The sequence below is a fragment of the Schistocerca piceifrons genome, chromosome 2 (assembly GCF_021461385.2).
Source record: "Schistocerca piceifrons isolate TAMUIC-IGC-003096 chromosome 2, iqSchPice1.1, whole genome shotgun sequence".
Lineage (NCBI taxonomy): Eukaryota > Metazoa > Arthropoda > Insecta > Orthoptera > Acrididae > Schistocerca > Schistocerca piceifrons.
In genome coordinates this window covers 649,244,966-649,262,458 of record NC_060139.1, presented here as the reverse complement: position 1 = coordinate 649,262,458, position 17,493 = coordinate 649,244,966, and the positions used below count along the sequence as shown (strand labels likewise).

The 17,493-nt window shown below is 43.3% G+C and overlaps 1 protein-coding gene across 1 annotated transcript in view; it reads left to right on the top strand.

Annotated features, from left to right (window-relative positions):
- Window positions 1-15,859, top strand: part of LOC124775695 — a 139,052-nt gene extending 123,193 nt beyond the window's left edge. Inside the window, exons 11-12 of the mRNA XM_047250522.1 lie at window positions 6,619-6,704; window positions 14,796-15,859. Of these exons, the coding sequence (XP_047106478.1) occupies window positions 6,619-6,704; window positions 14,796-15,581 (872 nt within the window). The 3' untranslated portion in view covers window positions 15,582-15,859. The remainder of the gene's footprint in view (window positions 1-6,618; window positions 6,705-14,795) is intronic.
- The last annotated feature ends 1,634 nt before the right edge of the window (window positions 15,860-17,493 follow it).

Here is a 17,493-nt window from a genome sequence, read left to right as displayed (position 1 = left end):
TTCTAAACAACCCCATAGAAAGAGATCCGGCGACATCAAAGCCAGGGAACTAGGGGTCCAATTAACAGGGTCAAACACGGTCTAATACCTCCCGTGCTTCAGTTGCGTAATGCGCTGGGCAAATGTCATGCTGAACCCACATACGTTGTCGAACGTCCAGGTCTATATCCAAAAATGTTCGTTATTTGCGTCCACTCAGTGTGCCGTCGATAAAATACGGACCAGTGAGCTTGTTCCCCATGATGCCCACCAAGGACGTTGACTGTCAACTTGCCGTAACCAGTGGGGATTGTATACACACCAGTATGACATGTTATGCCGGTTAACGCTACCATGGCTTGTGAATGTCAAATGGTTCAAATGGCTCTGAGCACTATGGGACTTAACTTCTGTGGTCATCAGTCCCCTAGAACTTAGAACTACTTAAACCTAACTAACCTAAGGACATCACACACATCCATGCCCGAGGCAGGATTCGAACCTGCGACCGTAGCGGTCACGCGGTTCCAGACTGCAGCGCCTAGAACCGCACGGCCACACCGGCAGGCTTGTGAATGTCGACGCATCGGAAAATATTATCCCAGTACAGAACGTGGGGATCGTTTGCATTTGTTGACGTGCCCACTCATAAAACCTACCCGATTATGGAAATCACCGCCATGAAGTTTTTGATGCAGTCGCACGTGATATGGATGATACTTATGACGATGCAGTACTGTGACAGTGCTACCTACGAGCATATCACAATCACGGTGTAATTGCCTGGCGCTTATCCGTGGGTTGTGGTTCAGAATGGTTCAAATGGCTCTGAGCACTATGGGACTTAACATCTGAGGTCATCAGTCCCCTAGAACTTAGAACTCCTTAAACCTAACTAACCTAAGGACATCACACACATCCATGCCCGAGGCAGGATTCAAAACTGCGACCGTTAAACAGTCGCTCGGTTCCAGACTGAAGCGCCTAGAACCGCTCGGCCACACTGGCCGGCTGTGGGTTGTGGGATTCTGCTACTAGTACAGCTGTTTCATTAGCTACTCCTGTAACACGTTTGCTTCGTTTCCTTTTTGCCGGTCTGTGCGCTGCCATCAGACATCAAGGCACTCACAATCTAGTGAAAGAACGAACGAGAGCGAGCTTTCTCTGGAAAACGCTGCGCATACAAGGCAACACCAGCCTCAACATTTCTCCTGCATTCTCCGTAAATCAGGATCATTTCAGTTTTTTCTTCTGTGGTTGCAACATTCATCGTTCACTTGCACGTCTGTTCTCCACATGATAGATAGGTGTCCAGGCAATAAACACTGTGCCGGTATTGGAATGCTTAGAGCCGCTGTGTGTTCAACATCTGCACGATGCATGAGCTCCGGTCGCAATGTTCTGCCAGATATGGTACGGCGTAGTCCGCTACACGGCCCCAGTGGCGCGTCGAGTAGTCCCCTGTTAGATATGTTGGAGGAATACAACGTTGCGAATGGGGTTTGCAATTAGAAGTTATGAAATACTGCTCTGTCGTACCCTCGCAGAATGGAGCTGGGGTCCCACGTGCCACTGGATATTCAGGGGCCACCGAGTAGCACGTCGTAAATTAAGATTGTGTGCTCATTTCTATTCCTCCGACTACAGCGCCATTGTGCCGGAACGAAGTAAATGCGTATGTCCATTTTACCGTAGAATCGTCACCTGAAATAAAAAGCCGGAGTTCTGACTGAATATTTCTAAGTTGCCCCCGCCCCGCCACCCACGGATGGGGTGGGGTAGAGAATCGAGTGTGGTAGCGTTGCAGGTCCCCCTCCGAGACAAACAAATTGGAATTTAACATTTTTGATCTGATGTGTAGTATCAACATATTTCAATGTCTTCATTCAAAATTCTGTACTGAAATGTCTGTATAGAAGGCTGTGAGCGATCACATGGAACAGCATGTGTTTACAGGTGGCACAGTGCGTTTGTTTCACGAAAGTCAGATCGAATCGGCTTCTTCTCCATTCCAAGAATGACTGACGTAACTTATTGTGTTTCCTTGATATATTACTAGCTAGCCGATGTGGCCGAGCGATGGCCGAGCGATTCCAGGCGCTTCAGTCCGGAACCGCGCTGCTACGGTCGCAGGTTCGAATCCTGCCTCGGGCATAGGTGTGTGTGATATCCTTGGGTTAGTTAGGTTTAAGTCGTTCTTAAAGTCTAGGGGACTGTTAAGTCCCATAGTGCTTAGAGCCATTTGAAACATTTGATGCATTACTAGACAAGTTGATAATTTTGCTGGTTTGTACATCATTTGTATGTAGTGGGACGTATATGCACCAGAATACTTCATAGAATACAGAAAATATTTTTATGTCGCACGTCCAAGTCATCTTCAAATGTTATGTTGAAAACTTGTGTGCTATATTTCACGTTTTCATTGACAGGAGAGTAAATATGTGTTGTTACTGATTTTTTATACTTGTTTCCATAGTTGATAATTTGATAAAATCATTCTACAATAAAAAAAAATAAACTCTCAAGTTCCTAGGTTCATATGAAAGCGTGCGTCGGAGATATGAGGCCCCTTTCACCAATTTTCAAAATCGATCAGCTTAAAATTTTTTTGATAGTGGCAGACAATTTTTATCATGAAAGGGTGAAATTGTTTACTTCGACCACCGAAAGGTTCCTAAAGCAGTCGCTCACATGTCTTAAAGGAACCACTTAACCAGTGGCGATTCATAAGAAACACGCACTCTTCCACATCGTCAGAATCAAACAACACTGGAAGAAGCAAGTCGCACAGAAAAAAAAAAAAAAAATGGTTCAAATGGCTCTGAGCACTATGGGACCTAACATCTGTGGTCATCAGTCCCCTAGAACTTAGAACTACTTAAACCTAACTAACCTAAGGACATCACACACATCCATGCCCGAGGCAGGATTCGAACCTGCGACCGTAGCAGTCGCGCGGTTCCGGACTGAGCGCCTAGAATCGCTAGACCACCGCGGCCGGCAAGTCGCACAGAAAATCACGGACAGTATACCACGCTACACTGAAACACGAGACCCTCACACGGTTAGTGGAACTTCACTGTTGTCATACTTCATAGACGTTGCCACATAGACGAGTTACGTGAGAACAGCCGCCGTGAAATCAGAGGCTCTGGCAGCAGCATTCTTGAACATGCAGCGCCTTGTTTAACTGTGTATACAGATGGAGGGAGGTCACTTCCAGCACCTATTCTAATGTACCTCCATTTCTTAACCATGAAAGTTTCTCATTTACAAATGTTCTGGGGTGTGGGGCTGATCTGTTATTCTGTTATTCTGCACAACAGATTAATCTGAGATGTACCCTTTACCCTGTGGCTCCTGCAAGATGCAATTTCCACCCCCACACTACTACAGAAGTCAGACAGACGCTCCTAACGTTCTAAAGAGAAATGCCTGAAAAACTTTCCGCAATAAATATCTTCTGGAGACGTCCACTGTAAGGAAATGACACAAAAATTCACAAAATTTCTTACGTAACCAGTGGGATACTTGGGTACTGGGGTAGTGCTAGTTAGTGTAAAAAAGACATGAAACTAACGAAAGTTATTATTTATTTTGCAAAAATTCTGAGAAATCACAATGGCACTTTTATTTATGAATTGAACAAGTTATATCCTGATTCTTTTCGGATTGTGAAGTTACCTCTCAAGGATAGGATTCGCTAATGAAATTTCTGTACAAAGCTTAAGTTGGTTGTTGACTTGGCAGAATGGCTGAGAGGCACGCCTACTCAACTTGAATAATTATCCCTTAGAATGTTGCTAGGTACAGTCAAGGCTGTCACATGTGAAATGCATGAAGTGTACTGTTGTGGAGGAAATATGGGGCTCGCAATAGCTGTAGCGCACAATACTGTAAGCTGCGATGACTGCTGTCTGTGCCGCTCGCTGCTGACAAATAAAGACAACTCTCGTTCTATCTGGATTGACCTTCGCCAATCAAACTCTGCCTATGCCTTGATGAAGTCAAGGATTCCTATTCGCCACTAGTCTAACTATTGGAGTGGTACACCGGTCAGATAACTATTCCACTGCGATGCCACTCAAAATTCGCTCGCAGGCATTTAACTATAACTCTGTCCATTCACACCGCACAATAAGTGTGTCAGCCAAAACAGTGAACAACGCTTAATTACAAGGACTCAATATAGAGTAGCACTTCGATTCGCTCTCGACAGAGGTGCTCTCCCAGTGAAGTACTGAGGAGAGACTTGTTCCTCGCTCCAAGAGCGACAACGGAATGGTGCCTCTCCACGCCAGACGTGAAGGGGTATATCTTTTGGTCTCTTCCATTATTCCTTCAGCTCAAGGCGTCAGAAATACCGTCTGCCAATCAGCATTGCTCATCTAAAACGGGAGAATGACGTTTCGTTTAAGGTGACCAATCTGGAAACCTGTAGCATTGACGTTTGGCGTTTGCTGTCTCCCTGTGAAAATCTCTGAAACTGCATGCTATGTGTAAAGAATGCGTAGGCTGGCCGCTCCCACACAATATAGTGGAATTCGCTTTTAAGTCGAACACGGGGTTGTTCCCCCCTTTCACTCGGGCCAACGCTGTCCGCTACACGGGCGCTCACTGGCCGACATAGGCTGGGTCGTCCTCTGAAGGGACCTGCATCCCGTTGTGTGGTTTCTCTCCCGAACTAAAAGCTTCTGTGACCGTCGTGTCTGGAATGTATGTGTGTACGCCAACCTCGAGTATTTCAACCACGGTGTGCTTACTTGTTAATTGCATATCGCTTACATGAATTCCTACAACATTGACTTTATCTTATCGAGTTTGGGTTCGAATGAAGCGTCTTGACGTGCAGAATATGTTTGTGAGGGCGGCATATGTAAGCAATGAGGGTCAGGAGACCACGACGTCTTACAATGTGGTTTATATCCTCTTTTATCAAGATTTGTACAAAACTTTTCTTGGAGCCTCTCACGAGTGGGGCGCAACATCAGGAATTAAAATTCTGTAATATCAACGTTACTTCTGTGCCAGAGCGAGAAATTTTCTCTTGTCCCTTGTAATAGTAGACCGCAGTCGTATCGTCCTTCTGCACATTATAACACTATGCCTTTTCATGATACATTACACCTTTCTTGTGGCATCGCACACTACAAGTTGTTGAACATTTCTACAACTACATGTACCCCCGACACACCACTGTAAAGTGGATGGCAGTAGTTCTGTACCAGTTATTAAGATTTTCTCCTGATGCATAAACGTATGGATCGTAGGAAAAATGATTTTCTAATGCTATAATTAATCTAATCTAGTCCTTGCAAACCATGTGGGAGCGATATTTGGGGGGGGAGGGGGGTCGTGGATATGTAGTATTTTCATAGAACCATCATTTACAGCCGGTTCTTGAAACTTTGTAAGTAGCCTTCTCGGATTGTTGTTCGTCTGTCTTCACAGAGTTTGTCAGTTCTATGTCTTCAACATCTCTGTGACATTCTCCCACTAATCAAACAAACCTGTGATCATTCGTGCTGCCGTTTTCTGTATACATTGTATTTATGGAACTAAACAACACTGTGACACATTCTAATGCTCTTCTCTGAACCTTTTCCCTCTCTTTCTCTGTATTTTATGGCAGTGACAGATGATGTAAAAGTTAATTTCATCCTTAAGTTCAGCACACCAGCTCTTAAACGTGTACAATGTGAAATACTTACAAATGCTGGATATGTTGTGTACGTCTTTGTACACAACGGCAAGGAGAGGTGGTCTACATAGTAGTGCGGCAGTTGTCATAGGAAATCTGGACAGGAGCAGAAATGATTAGCGAACAAGTTAACACAGTAAACAGAAAATATACTTAACTTTGTTTCTCCAAGCGAATGAAGACTCATTACAAATAATGCAACAAGAAGTAGAGTCAAACTCCCAGTATCAACAAGGATGAGGCTTCCTGTACTAAAGCACGAAAGAGAGTGTTCCAGCCGAGGGGGTGGCTGTTTGGCTAACGCAGGTCGTCCTATATTGTGGCAGCAAGGGGCGCTCCCAGTCCAGAGCCACTGAAGGCGTGGCTCAGTGGGCGTGCGCCATTGGTACCGCCGGATTCCGGAAGCGCGACTGCTAGTGGCATCTGACAGAAACTTGTAATTCCATTGGCAACTGTGACGCCCGTGGGCAAAACACAACCTCATCTCTAACAACAACAAAAACTGCAGAAAATGGCGGATACTGCTTATGACGGTCTCTAGCGCGCGTTTCTTCACGTTGTAGAATGTGAAGAATAGACTGAAGTACCAACCTGAAAAAATTGGGTGTTCCTAAGTTCACTAGCCTCTACGTATAACACTCTCCCCTACATATTAATGCTACCTTTTACGGTAGATAATAAGTTTTACGAGTATGCTGATAGATCGAACTCTCTTGGTGTAACTACTACCAACTATCTGCATATTTTGTGGTTTCTACGGATGGAAGTTACTGGGTAGGAGATCGGGGAGGTAAGTACCGGGACCAGCTCCGTACCGATTTGCACTGCACCCAGCGTTTTACACCTTTTCAGTCCGCTGAAGAAGCACTTAAACCTTTTGTATCTGAATAACCTTTCTTGATGTGACCTGCCAGTGGTTTGGTTTCGTGTTACAGGCATCCTCATGGGAATCACCAACATGCTGACCGTGCTGCCTGGTTTCATATCGCCCATCATCGTGGGTCTGCTCACTTACCAGAACGTAAGCACCATTTGTTTACAGTCACGTGTTTTGCAGAATGGTACTTTCTCATTTTTTAATCGATATGTGCTTATGCCATGTTGTCCTGTCTGAGAAATGTTATGCCAGAATGCACAGCTTCTCATGAAAATTTCTTAATTGTCAGAAACATGCCCGCACAAAAATTCAAAGGTTGGTCCGAATACCACGGTACTTTATTACGAACTGTCTTGTTTTAAACAGGAGGTCCTTGCCTCCCTCCTATTTGACGCATGGCTCACTTAGTCGCTAACATACATATAGTTTTAACGTGGAATCTGTTTAAGGATGCCACGCCAAGTGGTTTAATAGCCATATTAAAAAACTGCTACGTATCAAAGAGAGCTACATGACAGATTCAACAAAAGTCAAAACTTAGCGGACAACCGAAAGCTGAACGAAACGAAAATGAGCACAACGAGAGCAATGAGAGAAGCGTTCAGTGACTTTGAAAGTAGAATTTTGTCACCCGACCTGACTAAAAACCCTAAGAGATTTGTTACTTACGTAAAATCAGTAAGCGGTTCGAAATACTCTATTGAGTAACTCATTTTCAGTAACCATACTGGCACCGAAACGGAAGATAACAGAGACAAGGCCAAAATACTAAATTCGGTCTCCCAAAATGTTTTCACAGCAGAAGATACGGTCCTTCCCTCCCACCATCGTACGAACGTCGAAACGGCAGAATTTGAGGTAACCGATCGCGAAATGGGAAAATAACTACAATCACTTTGTAGTGAAAGGCATCAGGACCAGATGAGATACCTATTAGACTCTACAAAGATTAAGTGAAAACACTTGCCCCTCTTCTAGCAGCAGTTTATCGGTGATCGCTGGAGCAACGAAAGGTATTTAGTGACAGGAAAAAAGCGCAGGTCATTTCCGTTTTCAAGAAGGATCGTAGCACGGACGCACGTAATTATAGGCCTATATCGTTAACATGTTTGTTGTAAAATTATGGAACATGTTTTACGCTCAAGAATTATGATTTTTTGAAGGACGAAAATGTCCTCTATAAAAACCAAAATGTGTTTCCCAAACAGGGAGCGAAACTGCTCGCTCTGTTACTCCATGAGATTTATAGTGATGTAGACATCGATGCTCAAGTTGATGCTGTGTTCCTTGTCTTCAGGAAGGCATTTGACTCTGTTCCGCACTGCCCTTTAGTGAAAAAAAAAACGGACTTAACGAGTATTGGACGAGATTTGTGACTCGATTCAAGACTTCCTCGCACATAGAACTCAACACGTAGCTCTTAACAGAACAAAATTGACAAGTGGCAAGGTAATTTCGGGAGTACCCCAAGGAAGTGTTGTAGGACCGTTAATGTTTACAATTCATGTAATTGTTTTAGTAAAGAGCGTTGAAAACTCTTTAAGACTGTTCACAGATGATGCGGCTGTTTACAAGAAAGTTGCAACCCCAGAAGTCAGAATGCACAATGTCCTTCAGAGGACTGATGAATGGTGCAAGCTCTGGTAATGTAACATATTGCGCATACATAGGAAAAGAATTCCACTATTGTACAATTACGCCATTGAGGACAAGTTGCTGGAAACTATATCTGCTGTAGAATATCCACGAGTAACTACCCTGAGCGACCTCAAGTGGAATGACCGCATAAAACTAATAACAGGAAAAGCAAGTGCTACCCTGAGATTCATAAGAAGATTCTTAAGGAAATGTGGCTTACAGGGTGTTTGTTCGACCGATACTTGAGAACTGTTCATTACCATGTAGGACTGATAGAAGAGGCAGAATATCCAACGAAGAACGGCGCGTTTCGGCACGGAATCGTTTGGTCGGCGTGAAAGCGTTACGAACTCCAGTGGCAGACGCTACAAGAGAGGCGTTGTGCATCACGAAGAGGTATACTGTTGAAATTTCGAGTGGGCTCTCTCCGGGAAGAGTCGGACAACACATTACTTCCTCCCACGTTCGTCTCGTGAAACGACCACGACTAGAAAACTGAAGAAATTGGAGCTAATGTAAGAGGCTCACCAACAATTATTTTTCCCACGCGCCATTCGCGTGGGGAACAAGGAAGGCGGGATTTGGCTAGTGGTACAACAAGTAGCTTTCATCACATACCGTTGGGGGTTTACGGAGTGCGATGTAAATATACATATAGTTGTCAGTGAATAATACTAGACTTATTGGGAATGGAAACCTCGTTTTTTATTTTGCTGGCTGACATCTGAACTCGACTTAGAACGAAAATGCTCTGAAAACAGCCTGCATAGAGTAAAAACAAAATACGTTTTCCCATTTTCTAGAATATTAGCTATGGGTAGCTTTGAGGGATGAAGTAATGAAGGCAGCAGAGGATCAAGTAGGTAAAAAGACAAGGGCTAGTAGAAATCCTTGGATAACAGAAGAGATACTGAATTTAATTGATGAAAGGAGAAAATATAAAAATTCAGTAAATGAAGCACGCAAAAATGAATACAAAGTCTCAAAAATGAGATCGACAGGTAGTGCAAAATGGCTAAGAAGGGATGGCCAGAGGACAAATGTAAGAATGTAGAGGCTTATCTCACGAAGGGTAAGATAGATACAGCCTACATGAAAATTAAAGAGACCTTTGGGGAAAAGAGAACCACTTGTATGAATATCAAGAGCTCAGATGGGATCCCAGTTCTAAGCAAAGAAGGGAAAGCAGAAAAGTGGAAGGAGTATATAGAGGGTCTATACAAGGGCGATGTACTTGAGGGCAATGTTATAGAAATGTAAGAGGATGTAGATGAAGATGAAATGGGACATATGATACTGCGTGAAGAGTTTGACAGAGCACTGAAAGACCTAATTCGAAACAAGGCCCCGGGAGTAAACAACATTCCATTAGATCAACTGACATCCTTAAGAGAGCCAGTCCTGACAAAACTCTACCATCTGGTGATCAAAATGTATGAGACAGGCGAAATACCCTCAGACTTCAAGAAGAATATAATAATTCCAATCCCAAAGAAAGCAGGCGTTAACAGATGTGAAAATCACCGAACTATCAGTTTAATAAGTCACGGCTGCAAAATACTAACGCGAATTCTTTACAGACGAATGGAAAAACTGATAGAGCCCACCTCGGGGAAGATCAGTTTGGATTCCGTAGAAATGTTGGAACACGTGAGGCAATACTGCCCATACGACTTATCTTAGAAGAAAGAGTAAGGAAAGGCAAACCTACATTTCTAGCATTTGTAGGTTTAGAGAAAGCTTTTGACAATGTTGACTGGAATACTCTCTTTCAATTTCTGAAGGTGGCAGGGGTAAAATACAGGAGCGAAAGGCTATTTACAATTTGTACAGAAACCAGATGGCAGTTATAAGAGTCGAGGGGTATGAAAGGGAATCAGTGGTTGGGAAGGGAGTGAGACAGAGTTGTAGCCTATCCCCGATGCTATTCAATCTGTATATTGAGCAAGCAATAAAGGAAACAAAAGAAAAGTTCGGAGTAGGTATTAAGAGCCAGGGAGAAGAAATAAAAACTTTAAGGTTCGCCGATGACATTGCAATTCTGCCAGAGACAGCAAAGGACTTGGAAGAGCAGTTGAACGGAATGGACAGTGTCTTGCAAGGAGGATATAAGATGAACATCAACAAAAGCAAAACAAGGATAATGGAATGTAGTCGAATTAAGTCGTGGAATTAGATTGGGAAATGAGACACTTAAAGTAGTAAGGGAGTTTTGCTATTTGGGGAGCAAAATAACTGATGATGGTCGAAGTAGAGAGGATATAAAATGTAGACTGGCAATGGCAAGGTTCAAAAATGGTTCAAATGGCTCTGAGCACTATGGGACTAAACATCTGCGGTCATCAGTTCCCTAGAACGTAGAACTACTTAAACGCAACTAACCTAAGGACATCACACACATCCATGCCCGAGGCAGGATTCGAACCTGCGACCGTAGCGGTCACGCGGCTCCAGACTGAAGAGCCTAGAACTGCACGGCCACACCGGCCGGCCAAAGGCAATGAAACCGTTTCTGAAGAAGAGAAATTTGTTAACATGGAGTATAGATTTAAGTGTCAGGAAGTCGTTTCTGAAAGTATTTGTATGGAGTGTAGCCATGTATGGAAGTGAAACATGGACGATAAATAGTTTGGACAAGAAGAGAATAGAAGCTTTCGACATGTGGTGCTACAGAAGAATGCTGAAGATTAGATGGATAGATCACATAACTAATGAAGAGGTACTGAATAGAATTGGGGAGAAGAGGAGTTTGTGGCACAACTTGACCAGAAGAAGGGATCGGTTGGTAGAACATGTTCTCAGGCATCAAGGGATCACCAATTTAGTATTGGTGGGCAGCGTGGAGGGTAAAAATCGTAGAGGGAGACCAAGAGATGAATACACTAAGCAGATTCAGAAGAATGTAGGCTGCAGTACGTACAGGGAGATGAAGAAGCTTGCACAGGATAGAGTAGCATGGAGAGCTGCATCAAACCAGTCTCAGGACTGAAGACCACAACAACAACAACTAGCTATATTTACTGTTGAACGCCTTTCTTATTTTCTTTCTTTCCACTTGTTGTTCAACAGACCACATTTTCTTTGTAAATTTGAGAGTTTATTGATTGCAACAAGTCTGTGGAAAAGAGTATGATTGTGCACAGTTTGTCAAAATGTTCCCAAGCATGGGATAAATAGTGGAGTTTTCTGCGTGCATTGCGTAACGAGTTAGTGCTACATCTACATCTACGTACATACTGCGCAAGCGACCGTACAGTGCGTAGCGGAGGGTACCTTATAACACTACTAGTCATTTCCTTTCCTGTTCCATTCGCAACTCGTTATAATAGAACCAGAATTTACTGTGGACCTAATGAAGCATTACCTTATAGTTTTTTAATTTTGTCTCAAGGACGTTTTTGTAGTAGCACTTGACGCAACCGTCACTGATATTTTGTACCTTTCACGAAATTCATCCTTTTCTTTAGAATAATTTTCTATTTAAGATTTTTTGTGTAGGGTGTTTCAAAAACCAGGGGGGTTAAGATATGCCCGGAAATACTTCATTTTATAAGTGAGCTTGTAACACGCCCGGGAGTGCTAAGTGGGGGTGGGGACCCTGAAACTGGTTGTCGTTCCTTGACCATGCGCCCTGTCCACACCACGTACCTGATAATCCCACGGCGGTCGTACTGTTCTGCTCCACACTGCTGTTGGCTTGCCTGAAATTATCTACCGAAATATGCAAGCGGGTTAGGGGAGCCACTCAACGTCAAAACACAACACTGTTCTACGTCTGGTATGAACAACTACGAGGGCCGTTCAGAAAGTAACCTTCGGTTGATTTAAAAAAAATACACCAAGTTAAATAAAAATATTTTAATATATACATCTTACAACTACATCTTTGCACTATTTTTCTACATAGTCTCCATAGCAATTGAGGCACTTATCGTATCTCTTCACAAGCTTTGAAATTCCTTCTGCATAAAAATCACCCGCTTGTGCCTGGAGCCAGCCTGTGACCGCATCTTTGAGCTCTTCGTCGTCATCAAACCGCTGTGACCCGAGCCATTTCTTCAAATGCATGAAGAGGTGATAATCACTTGGCGCCAGGTTTGGGCTGTAAGGTGGATGGTTGATAACGTCCCACTTGAAGGACTCAAGAAGGGCCGTTGTTCTGCGAGCAGAGTGAGGACGGGCGTTATCGTGCAAAAAAACGATACCGGAAGTCAGCATACCACGGCGTTTGTTCTGTATAGCCCGTCGTAACTTTTTTATTGTTTCACAGTACACGTCTTGATTAATGGTCGTACCACGTTCCATGAATTCAACCAACAACACCCCTTTGGCATCCCAAAACACCGTTGCCATCAGTTTTCTGGCAGAAAAATCTTGCGAGGCTTTTCTTGGTTTCGTAGGCGAATTTGAATGTGCCCACATCTTTGATTGTTCTTTTGTCTCAGGGTTCACGTACTTAATCCAGGTTTCGTCACCGGTCACGATTCTGTTTAACAATGGTTCTCCTTCGTCCTCATAACGTGACAGAAAGTCTAATGCAGAGGCCATTCTTTGAGTTTTGTGGTGGTCGGTAAGAATTTTGGGCACCCATCGTGCACAGAACTTACGGTAACCCAATCTTGCTGTGACTATCTCGTACAAGAGAGTCTTAGAAATCTGTGGAAAACCAGTAGACAACTCCGACATTGAGAAACGTCGATTTTCACGAACTTTTGCATCAACTGTCTGAACGAGTTCGTCAGTCACCAATGATGGTCTACCACTCCTCTCTTCATCATGAACGTTTTCTCGTCCACTTTTAAATAAACGTACCCATTCACGGACAACTCCTTCACTCATAACTCTTGGTCCGTACACAGCACAAAGCTCAGGATGAATAGCTGCTGCAGAATATCCTTTGGCTGTAAAAAACCTTATGACAGCACGCACTTCACATTTGGCGGGGTTTTCTATTGCAGCACACATTTCAAACTGCCACAAAAACTAAACTAGCGCATGTACGACGTTCACTCGACCACGGCTTGATGCCGACTGACCTGTTGAGTGCGTGAACGCACAGATGGCGTCGCTACTCCCCCCACAACCCGCGCTGTGACCAATCGGAGGTTACTTTCTGAACCGCCCTCGTATATTCCGAGACGATAAAAGAAAGTCACAGGTTGCACTGTTTACATTCTAATTCATAAGTGTTTATCCCAATTAATGGATGACTACCAGGCCACAATATCACCCAGACGAGAGTATCCGTAACCGACACGACGCGGGTGATTCTTGATGATGCGGAAGCCGAATTATCGTACGAAAGTTCTTACGCTCGTCACGCATACACGGATTTCTTTTGGTACCAGACCTCCTTGACACTAGTAATGATATAACACTGATTATAGAATTAATTTTTCAGTTCTCACTTCTCACTTGTACGAGCGTGCGCGTAACCATCGCGGCGTGGCTGATTGTTGATAATGCGGAAACGCGATGATCAAACGCACGTTCTCACGCTCGCTACAAATCACTGGCACTTGATTGCACTCTTTTGTGGCAACTAGTTTCTACTGATTCACATCAGTTCATTCTGGAAGACCGAACACGGCGCGGATGACTGATACTGTACGGTACGACACGCAACGAGAGGATACACATATACTTTATCAGCAGCACTGCTCATTTTTAAATTAATTCTTGATCCATTTTCCTCTGAATCATTTGCATATTTTATCACTTTACTGTAATAGCACTTGTAGCAACACTTCAACTTCCATACTAACAATGCCTCTCACATGCAGAGCTACCCACAACACAACATAACAGTTCCGTGTCCCGCGCTCGACTCTACACACGCGACTGCCCGCAAAGATTCTCCGCAACAAAGCCAGCGATATGACAGTACTCTTACAGGCTGGTATAGAAGGAACATTTTATGTCGTTTTATCGACGAAAATCAAACTGCTAATGAATTCTTCCAAATCAACAGAGAGTGCACGAATGTAACATAATAATCATGTTGTTTATACATTATGAGATCCTAATGCCCTTTTGTCACATGGTGCGGGATGCGCTGGGCAATGACTAGCATGGTAAATAAATTTGTATGAGAGAAACGAATCCATGGCCTATACGTTCACCCGCGTCACTTGACTTGCATTGTTAAAAGAATTGATAAATGCAAATAGCATTGCACACGCGTATGTACTTTAGTAACGTGTCATGGAACTTGCAAAAGCTGCATGAATATGGTCAGGATTGCACGGGTTAGTGGGTCGATCGCCGGATCCTACACCTACAGTCCTACACGTATCAGAAAATTACTGAATGAACACGAATTTATATTTATAAAAAGACTTGTGGTCACCTATTGAGCTGAAGCTACATCGAGATGCAGTAGTACGTGGATCTGGAAATGATCTGAAATAGTGTCAGGTGCCTACTGCCACTCGGTCTAGTGAAAAGTGATTCGAGAAAACACTAATTTAGCCACATGGTCCTTTACCCAGCGGCTACAGCAACTATGCTTTTTTTTATGTCTTATGTGTTGCTCAGTGTGTAAGCACATCCTGTTAAAACATCAAAAAGATTTGTGTCCTTGTATTCTGTCCACAGCAAACACCGGACGCGTGGCGCATCGTGTTCCTAATCACGGCAGCCATGCTGGTTGTGCCGGGCATAGTGTACACCTTCTGCGCCTCCTCAGAGCTGCAGCCATGGAACACGCCTACATCCGCCGATCCCCACCAGACGGAAGCGATGTCCGAGAAGGTGCCTCTTAAGTCTGACGTCGATGAGGATGGCAGCCCGACGACCAAGCTATACTTCCAGGACGATGGCAACCTGCTTACCAAACAAGACTTCCAGAAAGACGGCAACCTTCTGACCAAAAAGGACTTGCATGAAGATGGTAGCACGCTGTCCAAATCAGACGTCCAGGAAGACGGCAGCGTGTTGACCAAACTCGACGGCAAGCAAACAAACCAAGATGCAAACGAGTCCAGAGACACGATAACTAAACCACAAAAAGAGACGATTGCAAGCTTTCCAATCGTACCAGATGTTGGAAGGGACGAAGGAGTGCCAAACAAACCAGATGTTAAGAAAGATGAAGATGTGCCAACCAAAACAGATGTGGAGGAGGTCGATGTACCAGCGAAACCAAATGTTGAGGAGGATACAATTATGTCAATCGACCAAGAACCCGAGATAGAGGGAAGTGAGCCAACGAAAGCTGATATCAAGGAAGACGGCAGCGTACCGACCAAGTCAGACATCCAAGGGAATGGCAGTGAGACCCAGCGGAAGACAGAAATCGAAATGGAGGACGCCAGGAAGCCCGATGAAAATGTCAAGGCTGACCAGCATAGTGCAAAGGCAGCCGCACAATCAGACTCATGAAGGTGTTAACGGCTCATTGTTGAATGAAGGGACATTCTGCCATTCTTTCAACGATTCTACAACACTAACGGTGTACTCCAATCCTTTTCTCGGTCACTGGTTGCGACGCACTTCACACGTCGCTTACAACGAGCTGTGATAAATGTCGACTATCTGTGAAACCACAGTGTAACTAGAGACCTGTAAATATTGTGTTGTCATCCTAGTTCCTGTATTAGATTAGTATGTTTTGTCGTTCAAGTATAATTAATAAATATTTTTCCTTGAGTGTCTATTAATATACGTATATATTTCATCTCAAAGTCTCTTGGCGAGAAACAGTGGATAATTTAAAATATCTTGCAGCGTCCGGATAGTGCAAGATTCTCGATTTGACGCGAAATCGGTGGCATGCTTGTCGATATCGCTGTTTATTTAGTGGAACAGCTTTTTATAAGGCCACACGAGTCTGGATGAATTTCGTCGCAAATCGTCCCACTGTAGAGAAACTGGAGTGCTTTCTGAGGCAGCATTTTACGACCCAGCACACTGGCAACGCCATCCTCCACCCAAGGAGGTGCACATGCAGCGGGTGGTATGCTACGCAAAAGGAATTAAGAAAGTATTGAGTACCTGAAACAGAAAGCCAATTTACACCGGGTAGCATCTTTGTAATGGTCACTGCTGATTTTTAGCACAATTTAAATGAGTGCTCCACTTCAGCAACAATCTAAACAAATAATATATAGTATCAAAAAGCCCAGAAAACTATTCAGGAACTTTCTCACCAAGGTACAAAGTCGCGCACCATCGTATAGTAACAGTTACTAAAAAAAAGTTGTAGAAGTAAACGGTACTGGAGAAGAGCTCTATTTTCGAGAGGCATTACTTTTGGATTAATCTTCTCGAAAAATTACAACTACAACATGATATGGGTTTCAGAATCATTCAAAAGTGTGCCTTGCCGATTTCAGAATCCTTCTGCATATGATAGAGAAAAAATTTCGAAAGCTCCACTGTATTTTGGGAAACCTTTCCAAACTTGTCAGGCTATGTGCCACACACTGATTCATTGCCAGTCGTGAATCTTTCACAGACGTGTTGTATATAGTTAGAATTATAAAACAGGCGATCTCAAGTATCGTCACAGAAATCTGTCAATCCATAATTACTTCAGTTAACATCCTTCGTAAAGATAAGAAAGAATACTATTTTCATTTATTTTAATAACGATTTTTTTAAAAGAATACTACTTTGTCAGCTACATTTACGTTTATTACTTAAATTTGTCTTACAGTACTTGTAGTGTTGGCTATCAGTTCTCTCTCAATTCTGGACGGGAGTTTCACAACGTCACGATGTATGAAGAAAGGAAGAGTCACAGGAGAATATGTGACTGCTATTTGTGCTGTAGGGCGTTGATAGAGAGGAATGGGTTGGTGTGGTACTCTGAACATTTGAATTCGTAATCCTTCCATAATATCCCATTTCCAATTGTAGAAAAACATAGTCAATTTCTCGCTAAGCTAATTAAATTTTGATGTGGGTTCTTTTATTGTTTATTAATTTATTCGTAACATACTCTCGTAAACTGCAAATTCATCTCTGCTCCGAACTGACTGTGTCAACTCCTTCATACAGTTCATAGTGTGCCTCGCAATAAAATCTTGATCTGTATTCTTATTCCTTTCGGGTATCAGCAGGCTTTTGAATTGCTCTTTTAGTGAAAGAGATTCTTCTGCTCCATCATCTCGATCTTCATCTGTTTCGTTTTCGATGTAAAAAATTGCCATGTTAGGGTTGTAATATTAAATAGAAAAACAGGGTGATGGCTACGCTATCGCTAGCTCGCGTACTTTGCGAGAATTTGCTCACTTAAAGATTGCTGCTGTAGCCTGAAATGTCTTGCCTCTGGCTTAGTAGCTGAAGGCCA